A 12241-nucleotide genomic window follows, 5' to 3' on the forward strand; every position below is an offset into this window, starting at 1 on the left:
ATTTTGGTGATATAGAATATTACATTATTTTATATCTAATTTTTTCATTAAAATACTCATTTTAGGAGTAGCTGTTTTCACTACTTTTCAGAACGACATGAAAAGCACAGTTAGATGGATTGCTGACTGTGCCCTCACCCAGACGTTCCGCTCAACAAGCCACACTACAGAACTCACTCACACATGCTGTCCCTTAGAGGAGAAAAAGCCAAAGTGTCACATATTGTGCAGCTGTTTGTTATTAAATGTGCCTGTGTGGCATTTTGCATCAGCAAATTTAAGTCAGTTAATTGTTTTTTCCGGTCTGACGTTATTTTAATTGAAAATATCCAGATTTATTTTGTACATTGTCATGTTGAGGAAAAAATATTGAGATATTAGTTTTGGTCCATATTGCCCAACCCTAAGAAGTCAAATAAATCAAAACACTGTTAGAAAAAAATCAATAGAAAATGGGTGTTTTTCCCTAATGGTTTAAAAATCTTTATTCTTAATAAGGAAGTTTAATGTTACCTTCAAAACTTAAGGTCGAATTAATAAAACACAAATACTACTATGAGGATACTACAGTATATCTACATTGGATAAAACCATTTTATACCATATATCATGTTTGTGATAGATTGAAGCACCAAGTGATCTTTGAGTCAATGTTAAAAGAAAACGCATTCATTGAAAAGATGGCTTTAAAAATGTGGTAAATGAAACAGCCCTACGCCCTAGCTTTTTTTGTTAGATTATGTAAACTCAGTGTGACAGGTGTTAGGTAGGTGCACTAATTAAGAACACTACAAATAGTGACCTGCAGCAGGAACACAGGTATTCCAGCTACTGGGTTGTGGAATGTGGCAGGTGCTCTAATCAAGACTGCTGCAAATGGTGACCTGTAGGAAGAACACAGGTTGTTCAGCCATTGGTATGAGGACAGTGGAATAGGGCAGGTGCACACCTTATTCCACATGAGCATGCAGAAGGTGCAGGAAAAGCTGGTAGGAAATTCTGTTTGGTGTGTGTATGGTATGTTGTGTTGGTGTCCAGCACATGGCATCTACATCTTTATCATTTCAGATGTGCTTCCCTGCTTGTTCTCTGTTTGAGTGGAATACAGCTGGTTGTTGGTAGACTACCAAGGGACCAGGTATTTTAAAGTTTGTTTGTAGTTCATCTTTGATATGTTTTAATGTTTTTTATGGTTATTAATGTTTTCTTTGCAGAGCATCGATGTCCATACGCTGCTCTTGCTGAGAATAATTTGTTTGTTTTGTTTTTTAGTTAGGCTTTGTTTCCTTTGTTCTAGTCCGCCCTGACACGTGAGCCGGTCAGGGGCAAATAGCTGGGTTTTGCCCGTGGGGCGGGCTAGTTCCTATTTTTTTCTTCTCTTTATTCATTTTTTGTTTTGCATTTTATTTGAACTTGTGCTCCCCACTTGTCACCAATACCCGGTAAGCTCTCAGTCAGGCATTCAGGTGGGGCCTTAAGGGTGTAAGTGTGTTGTGCATATTCACGTGTGTAAACTCTTTGAGAGGAATATTTGAATTGCAGTGTGTAATTGTTGTGAAACCATATCCCCCCCCAATCCTGTTACCATAATTGAGAGTTGAACTGGGAGTCTGGTATGGTGAGGCTTATTAATCTTTATGAACTGGTTTTAATAATAAAGATTCTATCTCCCTACCTATTTGACTGCTTCTTTTGTATTGCTAAATCCTTAAGTGGGTGTAACATCAGTAACAACAACTCAAACACAAGATGATGTGCAGTTACAAACTTTGCCCCAACGACTTTGCGTAAAACGTATATGAAAAAAATAATATTTCAACATCTCATGTAAAAAAAAAAGCCTATCCTGTATGTAAGTATACAATACTGCATCCTGTCTTAAACAAGACAAGACCAAAAAGACTCTAAATCACAATCAATGATAATGCTACCAATGCACGACCACATACCAAGATTTGTCACTTTTCTGATTCATAGAGAGGCTTCATCTGAACAAAGAAGTGATGAAACTTATTGAAATATGTCAACCATGCAGAAAACATTACAGCTTTTGAAAAATCCATAATAAAAAAAAGTCTGCATTTTGTTTTTTTAAACACAGTTGCAATTAAAGGATCCTACCTTCTCTTTGTTGGGTAAAGTCTGAGTGCTGGTAAAAGTGTCTCCTCCGTTTATACTGATCAGTTCTGCATCTACAGGTGGAAACGGGGCGGGGAAAACCACTACGTCACTCTTCAGTGTGTCTGAGCTGAAACACACGTCGTACTGCTGAGTGGACTTGGAGTAAGACCAGCTCCCGTCCGGGTGGGTGGTGATCATTGGGGCGCTGTACCTGCTGAAAGAGCCGTCTGTCCTGTGGCATTTGACAGCTATTAAACTGATGAGGCTCAGCAGGAAGATGAGCGACACCGACACAATGGTGATCAGCAGGTACAGGTTGAGGTCAGAGAAGCTGTCCTCCTTTATGGGAACATGTCTGAACTGAGTCTGGATGTCAGCGGAGCTTTCAACCACCACCACATCAATGGACACAGTAGCTGAGAGGGAGGGCTCTCCGTTATCAGAGACCAGCACCACCAAGGGGTGACTCTTCAGGTCGTTGTCACTCATCCTCCTCTTAGTCCTGATCTCCCCGCTGCTGGTTCCGATCCTGAACAGGTTGTTTCCTTTGGGCTCAGACAGGTGATAAGAAAGCAGCGCGTTGTATCCAGAGTCTGCGTCTACAGCCCTGATCTTTGCCACAAAGTATCCTGCTTCAGCAGAATATGGGATGCTCTCACTGTTAACGGAGCCGTGCTCAGAATAAGGAGCCAGAACTGCAGGACTGTTGTCATTCTCATCCAGAATAAACACATTTACAGTCACGTTGCTGCTGAGCGGAGGAACACCAGAGTCTGTGGCCTGAACTTTGAACTGAAACGTCTTCAGCTCCTCAAAGTTAAAGGACTGCAGGCTGACGATGTCTCCACTCTCTGAGTTTATATTCACAAAAGATGAAATCTGAATTCCTTTAAAGTTATTATCCATCAGTGAATATGTCAGTTTTGCATTGTCACCTGTATCTGCGTCTTGTGCTGTCGTCCTTGCTATAATTTCTCCTACCTTGCTATTTTCCTTTACATAAGCATTTACAATAGTATCTGAGAAACTGGGTGCATTATCATTCATATCAGAAATAAGCACAGTGACTGAAGCAGAGCTAGATAAAGGTGGGCTCCCTTCATCTGCAGCAGTAATAATTACATTATACTGTGACGCAGTCTCTCTATCTAAAGGAGTGTCTACTACTAAAGAATAATAATTTTTATAGTTTGACATTAGTTTAAAAGGAACTGAATTTATTATTCTACACGTCGTTTGGCCATTTTTACCTCCGTCTTTGTCTGTTACAGTGACCAGCGCTACAGCTGTTCCTATCTCAGCATTTTCCTTTACTGGACTCATCAGTGATGTTACAGAAATCTCAGGCGCATTATCGTTTACATCAATAACCTCTACTAACACTTTGGAGTAACCACTGCGGGGGGGAGTTCCTTGGTCACTGGCCTGCACTCGTAATTCATAAGCGTTATTTTCCTCAAAATCTAACGGCTCTTTAACTATAATTTCACCATTCTCAGGACTAATAATAAATTTATCTACAGAGTTCAGGTTTCCTCGTCCCATTAAGGCATATTTTATTTCTGAATGCAGTCCTTCGTCTGGATCTGTTGCATTTAATGTTAATATTGCTGTACCAACTGCTGCATTTTCTCTGACGCGCACTTTATAAAGGGCTTTACTGAAAGAAGGTGCGTTGTCGTTGGAGTCTATTACATTGACAATTATCTGCATCGTGCCCGACTTTGCAGGTTTCCCTCCGTCTACAGCGGTTAGTGTGAGTTTAATGATGGATTGCTTTTCTCTATCTAAGGCTTTATTCAGCACTAACTCTGCAGACACGTGATCTCCGCCGCTGCTCACATCCACAGTGAAATGCTCGTTTGGATTGAGTGTGTATGTTTTCACTGAATTGCTGCCTGTGTCTGCGTCCTGAGCTGACGGGAGTGGATACCTCTCCCCTGCTGAGGAAGACTCGGATATGTTAAAAACGTGGATTTGTTCGAAGAACGTCGGAGCATTATCATTAATGTCAATGACGTTGACTTCAATGCGATGTATATTAATAGGATTCTTCAGCAGTCCTTCAATGTTTAAGGTACATTTGGGCAGATTAGGACAAAGCTCTTCACGGTCAATCCTCTCGTTCACACGCAAAGCTCCCGTTTTTAAATTAGCCTGAAAATATGTCTTACTGTATCCTGACACGATCTGAAATCCTCGCTCTTGCAGTTGATGTGAGTTGATTTGTAAATCCTTGGTTAAATCCCCAACCACCGTGCCTTTGTCCACCTCCTCCGGTACGGTGTAAGAAATCTGAGCCACACACCGGCTCCATAAACAAAGAATAATGGCGCACCGCATCATCCATCCAGCCTGTGTGAAAAGCCGCCGCCTGATTCTCATAATGAATCCAGGAAAAAAATTGAAGGAGAATTTCTGAACAAAATCCACAAACCATAAGAAGTCACCACCAGCTCTTCTCACACACGGACCATCCTGACAAACCCACACACCCGAAGAAAGACTCGAAACGCCTCCGATCTCTCCAACAAAGGAGGAGTTTTGGATTAAAAGCGCATGATAAATATTTCACGGTCTCGAGCGACCTCTAGTGTTCACAGCACAAACCTTATTTCACTTTCATCAGCAAAAGAAAATCCACCCTTTTTCTTGTGCAAACACAACAAAATGTAACAAATTAAAAGGCATTCCATTTATCACACTTGAACAACTTTTTCTTTTTTTGTTTTTATTTAAAAAAAAATATTTAGGAAGGTTTTATTTTGAAATTGATATTGGGGGTAAGTTAATGTCCTAGTTAATATATTTTTTTTCCAAACTAATAAGCAAACATAATTGTCATTTGAAAAATCTGATCTAACTTCAGAATTTTATATATATTTTTAGGTCTGACATTGGTTGCAATCAGTGAATTTTATTACAGTCAGTGCATGCACACCCAATTTACGTTGTTTCATATTTGCTTTTAATTCTGTTCATGGATATCTATATCAAGCTTATATTAAATATCCAAATTATAAAAAAACAAAAAAAAAAAAACAAACAAACACCCAGTTTATTAAATGAACGAGAATCCATTTATCAATCATCTGCAGAGTCGGATGACTAACATTAATTGGATTATAGGGTGTGGTAACGCAGTTTCAGCACCCTGGAGAGCTCTTTGAACGTCAAATCTGATTTAAAATTGAACACAATATTTATGAATCATAAATGCAAATAATTCCAACAGTCAAAGAGGACCAGATACCCTCCTTGCAAAATGTGTGCATTATACAAATAATAATAATCAAGCATGTTTTTCTATGGACCCTATAACAGCGGGGAAACAGTTTTGCTCTGTTACAATATATGCAAACTAAGCGACAACAACTAAAACACAAGATGATTAGCAGTAGTCTGCACTTTTCCTGAACTACTTTGTGTAAAACATATATGAAAAAAAATAATGTTCCAACATCTAATATAAATGAATGCCTGCCCTGTATTTAAGCTACTGCATCCTGTCTTAAAAAAGAGGTTGGGCCACCAATAAGACTCTAACCCACGATCAATGAAGTGTGGGATAGTAATGCTACCAATGCACAGTCATTTGTCACTTTTTCCTATTCAGAGAGAGGCTTCATCTGAACAGTGAGGTGATGAAACTTATTGAAACATGTCAACCATGCAAAAAACATGACAGCTTTTGGAAAATCAATTTTAAAAAAAGTCTGCAATTTGTTTTTAGAAACACAAAGTTATAAATATCCTACCTTCTCTTTGTTGGGTAAAGTCTGAGTGCTGGTAAAAGTGTCTCCTCCGTTTATACTGATCAGTTCTGCATCTACAGGTGGAAACGGGGCGGGGAAAACCACTACGTCACTCTTCAGTGTGTCTGAGCTGAAACACACGTCGTACTGCTGAGTGGACTTGGAGTAAGACCAGCTCCCGTCCGGGTGGGTGGTGATCATTGGGGCGCTGTACCTGCTGAAAGAGCCGTCTGTCCTGTGGCATTTGACAGCTATTAAACTGATGAGGCTCAGCAGGAAGATGAGCGACACCGACACAATGGCGATCAGCAGGTACAGGTTGAGGTCAGAGAAGCTGTCCTCCTTTATGGGAACATGTCTGAACTGAGTCTGGATGTCAGCGGAGCTTTCAACCACCACCACATCAATGGACACAGTAGCTGAGAGGGAGGGCTCTCCGTTATCAGAGACCAGCACCACCAAGGGGTGACTCTTCAGGTCGTTGTCACTCATCCTCCTCTTAGTCCTGATCTCCCCGCTGCTGGTTCCGATCCTGAACAGGTTGTTTCCTTTGGGCTCAGACAGGTGATAAGAAAGCAGCGCGTTGTATCCAGAGTCTGCGTCTACAGCCCTGATCTTTGCCACAAAGTATCCTGCTTCAGCAGAATATGGGATGTTCTCACTGTTAACGGAGCCGTGCTCAGAATAAGGAGCCAGAACTGCAGGACTGTTGTCATTCTCATCCAGAATAAACACATTTACAGTCACGTTGCGGCTGAGCGGAGGAACACCAGAGTCTGTGGCCTGAACTTTGAACTGAAACGTCTTCAGCTCCTCAAAGTTAAAGGACTGCAGGCTGATGATGTCTCCACTCTCTGAGTTTATATTTATCATGGTAGGGAGGGGCACTGACTTACTGCTAATGTCTAAAAGCGAATAGCTCACATGACCATTGTTGTCGACATCAATATCGACAGCAGTTACAGTTTTAATGATTTCTCCTACTTTGCTGTTCTCCTCCACATAAATGTTAATTAATGATTCGGAAAAATATGGTGCATTGTCATTAACATCTGACAGATACACAGTAATAAAACTTGTGCTGGAAAGTGGAGGAATTCCTTCATCAGTGGATGTTATTGTGACATTGTAGGCAGTGGTCATCTCCCTGTCTAGCGGCCCGTTTACAACTAAAGAGTAATAATTTTTGTAATTCGTTTCCAATTGAAATGGAACTGTATTTATTATCTGACATTTAACCTCTCCATTTTTGCCGCTATCCTTGTCTAGGAGTGAGACCAAAGCGATAGCAGTGCCCACCTCAGCGTCCTCATTCACTGTGTTTAGAATAGACGTCACTGTAATCTCAGGCGCATTATCGTTTACATCGATCACCTCCACCAGCACCTTGCTGTGGGCTGACATGGGCGGTTGGCCTTTGTCTCTCGCCTCAGCTCGGATTTCGAAAGCCCTTCTCTCCTCGTAGTCAATTTTACCTTTGACTGAAATGATGCCCAAATCCGGATCAATATTAAAAGTATTCAAAATATGATCTTGATCTTTACTGCGGAGAGAATAAATAATTTCACTGTTTGTTCCCTCGTCCGCATCCGTAGCGTTTAAGGTGAATATTACAGTGCCAATTGGGGCATTTTCCAATATTCCCACTTTGTAAAGCGTACTACTAAATACTGGCGCATTATCATTATTATCAAGTATGTTTATTACAATTTCAGACGTGCCATATTTAGGTGGAGATCCTCCGTCTACTGCAGTCAACAAAAGAAGCACATTGGGCTGTTTTTCGCGGTCTAATGCTTTCTGCAGGACTAACTCTGGAGATGGACTGCTTCCTCTTTTATTAGTAGACAGGGTGAAATATTCATTTGGACCGAGCTTATATGTACTAACCCCATTTTCACCCACATCTGCATCACTTGCCTCAGATAGCGCAAATCTAAAACCGGGGAGCGTGTTTTCAGCTATATCTAATGTCTGAGTCTTGGTGTTAAACGCGGGTGAGTGATCGTTCACGTCTTTGATCTCTATCTCCACACGGTAAAGCTTTAACGGGCTGTTCACAACAGCCTCCACACTTGTAGTGCATTTATGTTCATCCGCACAAAGCTCCTCTCTGTCAATCCTCTCATTAACATACAGAAATCCAGTCTTTAGGTTTACCTCGAAGTATTTCTTTTTAGATGCCACAATCTGAAACATACGGGGTTCTAAATCTTGGACACGTAGGTTTAAATCTTTGGCGATATTCCCGACATTTGTCCCAGGATTTACCTCCTCTGAAACGGAGTAAGAAAGCTGCAGGGCCGATGCTGTTTCCCAGGAACAATCCGACAGCACAAACACAAGCAGCACGGCAAAAGACGTCCTGCTCTTTGATGGCGACATTATTCCACAGAAAAGTGAAGGGGAAAAAAAATGTATCCACGGACAGTTTTACTCCATGAGACGAGAAGTGATAAATACAGATATTTCCTTTGGTAGTAATAGACTAGCGGTTCATCGTGCCGCTCCTTTCTTTTCTCTGTGTCTCTTTGTGGAAAAAAACCTTTCCTGATACCTTTTTATCCGTCCTGGAGGAGGGGAAACGTTTCAGTTTCACGGTCTAGAGCGCCATTGTGTGGATTATTTGGGAACTGCACAAGCACGCCTCAACTTACACAAGAGCTCAAATTAATTAAATACAGAAAAATAATCAAATGCAAGCAAAAAAATTACCCAAAACTACACTAAAGTAAATAAACAGTACATATTGCGCAATTCTCACAATTCTGTCACGGAAAAGCACAAGATTTAAGCAACATACTGTAAGTCTACAGTATTTAAAAATGATGGAAGCCAATTTCATGATAAAAAAAACTCAAATTAAGATGAGCACTATAATTCTGTTAGTGGTGCATTCTACCTTGTGTACTGTACATTAGAATTAGTTCCAGCTTACGAATCCCGGTGTGTTATCACTCGTTTTTTTTTCCATCATTATGTTCTATTGTTTTTCCAAAGTATTCTGAGCAAAATGTTGTAGTCAGACATAGGGGGTACTTGGATTAAAGAAATGAGTGAGAGGGGGTACATGAGCAAAAAAAAGTGATTTAAACAACCAATATTATTTAAACAGTAGCCAAAACAATATTTACATTTTTCCCATAAAAAAACAATATCTAAAAAACTCAAAGGCATGATTATTGCATGTCATTTAGACAAATAAAGGACACTATATATGAGGTTAAATACCATGGACAAGAGAGCTGGGCTGACGATATGGACCAAAACATATCTCGATATTTTTTTTCTCAAAATGACACCATAAAATATAAATCTTAATAACATGAATTAAAATGAAGTCTGACCAGAAAAACAATTCTGGGTTAAATTTGCTGATACAAAATGCCACACAGCACATTTATTGACAAAACAGCTGCACAAAATGTGCCACTTTGGGATTTATCTCCTATAAGGGACAGCATGTGTGAATGAGTTTTTTAGTGTTGTTTAGGGGAAGGACTGGGTTAAGACACACTCAGCAATCCATCTAACAGCGCTTTCAATTTTTATTTAAACAGAAAAATTACAAAAATAAAAATGTATATATATTGATAAAGGTGATATTGTAAGTTTAAAAATCGCCAAAATAGAAAAGTCGATATATCTTGAATCTTAATATATCGCCCAGCAGTGATGGACAGTGCCACAGGTAAAATTCAAGAACAGGGGAGCAACAAGTGCACAAGATTCAACCTTATAACACTCACAAATATTGCTAGATTGTGATTGTATATAAATATTGAGCAGCAGATTTAACCAACACATTGAACAAGTTCAAAAGCTATCAAATAGAAGGATCAAAACCAGAGGAAGCAGTGACGCTGAATCATCTTACCTTCTCTTTGTTGGGTAAAGTCTGAGTGCTGTTAAAAGTGTCTCCTCCGTTTATACTGATCAGTTCTGCATCTACAGGTGGAAACGGGGCGGGGAAAACCACTACGTCACTCTTCAGTGTGTCTGAGCTGAAACACACGTCGTACTGCTGAGTGGACTTGGAGTAAGACCAGCTCCCGTCCGGGTGGGTGGTGATCATTGGGGCGCTGTACCTGCTGAAAGAGCCGTCTGTCCTGTGGCATTTGACAGCTATTAAACTGATGAGGCTCAGCAGGAAGATGAGCGACACCGACACAATGGCGATCAGCAGGTACAGGTTGAGGTCAGAGAAGCTGTCCTCCTTTATGGGAACATGTCTGAACTGAGTCTGGATGTCAGCGGAGCTTTCAACCACCACCACATCAATGGACACAGTAGCTGAGAGGGAGGGCTCTCCGTTATCAGAGACCAGCACCACCAAGGGGTGACTCTTCAGGTCGTTGTCACTCATCCTCCTCTTAGTCCTGATCTCCCCGCTGCTGGTTCCGATCCTGAACAGGTTGTTTCCTTTGGGCTCAGACAGGTGATAAGAAAGCAGCGCATTGTATCCAGAGTCTGCGTCTACAGCCCTGATCTTTGCCACAAAGTATCCTGCTTCAGCAGAATATGGGATGCTCTCACTGTTAACGGAGCCGTGCTCAGAATAAGGAGCCAGAACTGCAGGACTGTTGTCATTCTCATCCAGAATAAACACATTTACAGTCACGTTGCTGCTGAGCGGAGGAACACCAGAGTCTGTGGCCTGAACTTTGAACTGAAACGTCTTCAGCTCCTCAAAGTTAAAGGACTGCAGGCTGACGATGTCTCCACTCTCTGAGTTTATGTTTATCATGGTAGATAACGGTAATAAATTGTGGTTGCTTTCAATAATTGAATAGCTAACTTGGGCATTTTGCTCAATATCTGCATCAACTGCAGAAACCCTTTTGAGTACAGCTCCCACTGGACTGTTTTCTTTTAAGTAAACACTGATTAAAGCATCTGAAAATTCAGGATAGTTATCATTAACATCAGAAATATAAACGCCAATATCCTTCGTGCTAGTGAGAGCTGGGACTCCATCATCTGTAGCAATAATTGTCACATTCAAGTAAGAATTAGTCTCCCTGTCCAAAGGCTCCTGCGTGACTAAAGAGTAGTAATTTTTATAATTGGTTTCTAATTTAAATGGACTGCTGTTTTTAATGTTACAGTGAACTATTCCATTCTTTCCACCATCTCTGTCAAGGACTGACACAAGCGCAATGGCGGTGCCTATTTTAGCATCCTCCTTCACTGTATTACTGAGCATGGTTACGGTTATTTCAGGTGTATTGTCATTTAAATCCTCCACCTCTATCAGGACCTTACACTGTGCTGTCATGGGAGGATAGCCGTTATCACTGGCTTGCACCCTTACTTCAAAGGCTGAGTGCTCTTCAAAGTCAATGTTCCCTTTAACTGTCAGTAATCCTGTGTGCTCATCGATGTGAAATAAATTCAGAACGTGGTCCTGGTCTTTGCTGCTTAGTGAGTATGAAATCTCCCCGTTTGGACCTTCATCAGCATCATTAGCTGTTACTGTAATTACAGACGTACCCAGCTGCGCATTTTCACTGACGCTAGTTTTAAAAAGTGATTGCGTAAATATTGGTACATTGTCGTTAACATCTAAAACTCTAATTATTAACTGTGATGCTCCAGATTTAGGCGGTGTCCCTCCATCCACTGCAGTCAAAGTGAGCTTTATAACAGGCTGTTTCTCTCTGTCTAAAGGTTTCTGGAGGACTAACTCAGCAGACACGCTCTCGCCTTTGTGCACGGAAAGAGAGAAATATTCATTAGCACTCAGCCTGTATGTATTGATCCCGTTTTTTCCTACATCCGCGTCAAAAGCTGACAGGACGAGGAATTTGGTCCCCGGTAACGTGCTTTCCGCTATTTCAATGCTTTGTGAGTCCGCGCTGAATGTCGGAGAGTTGTCATTCACATCTAGAATATGTATTTCTACGCGATAAAGCTTCAGCGGAGCGTTTATGACGGCCTCTACGCTCAGGGTGCATTTGAGCGTCTTTGCGCACAGCTCCTCCCTGTCTATGCGGTCGTTAACAAAGAGAACACCCGTCTTAAGGTTCACCTCGAAATATTTCCTCTGCGTTCCGGTTACAATCTGAAACATGCGAGTCTCCAGCTCCTCCACTCCCAGGTTCAGATCTTTGGCTATATTTCCCACAGAAGTCCCTGGTTTCACCTCCTCCGATATGGAATATGAGAGCTGGGCGCACACCGGCTTCCAGTAACAATCCAACAGCAGAACGGCAACAAAAAACGCTGCAGTACTCCGAGTGAGAGAAGACATAATCCAGTCGAGAGAAAAAGACATAAAACAGGTTCAGTGATTTTGGAATGTGACCAAAGCGTTTCTTTCTGCTCATGTAACAACCCTAACATGGAGCACCTCCTCCTGTCTA

At 41.1% G+C, this 12241-nt stretch overlaps 4 protein-coding genes across 7 annotated transcripts in view; all 4 read right to left on the reverse strand.

The window, feature by feature from the left end:
* LOC114470587 (protocadherin alpha-C2-like) overlaps positions 1-12241 on the reverse strand; it is a 171065-nt gene that overhangs the window by 68024 nt on the left and 90800 nt on the right. The gene's annotated exons all lie outside the window — the stretch shown is intronic.
* On the reverse strand, positions 2092-4536 carry LOC114471493 (protocadherin alpha-3-like). The gene has a single exon (XM_028460333.1). The coding sequence runs from the start codon at positions 4504-4506 to the stop codon at positions 2092-2094; it is 2415 nt and encodes an 804-aa protein (XP_028316134.1). The 5' UTR covers positions 4507-4536.
* Positions 5865-8392, reverse strand: LOC114470590 (protocadherin alpha-3-like). Its single transcript, XM_028458852.1, has one exon. The coding sequence runs from the start codon at positions 8259-8261 to the stop codon at positions 5865-5867; it is 2397 nt and encodes a 798-aa protein (XP_028314653.1). The 5' UTR covers positions 8262-8392.
* On the reverse strand, positions 9745-12240 carry LOC114470588 (protocadherin alpha-8-like). Its single transcript, XM_028458850.1, has one exon. It carries the CDS (start codon positions 12151-12153, stop codon positions 9745-9747), a length of 2409 nt encoding a protein of 802 aa, XP_028314651.1. The 5' UTR covers positions 12154-12240.

The sequence above is a fragment of the Gouania willdenowi genome, chromosome 10 (assembly GCF_900634775.1).
Source record: "Gouania willdenowi chromosome 10, fGouWil2.1, whole genome shotgun sequence".
NCBI classification, from domain to species: Eukaryota; Metazoa; Chordata; class Actinopteri; order Blenniiformes; family Gobiesocidae; genus Gouania; species Gouania willdenowi.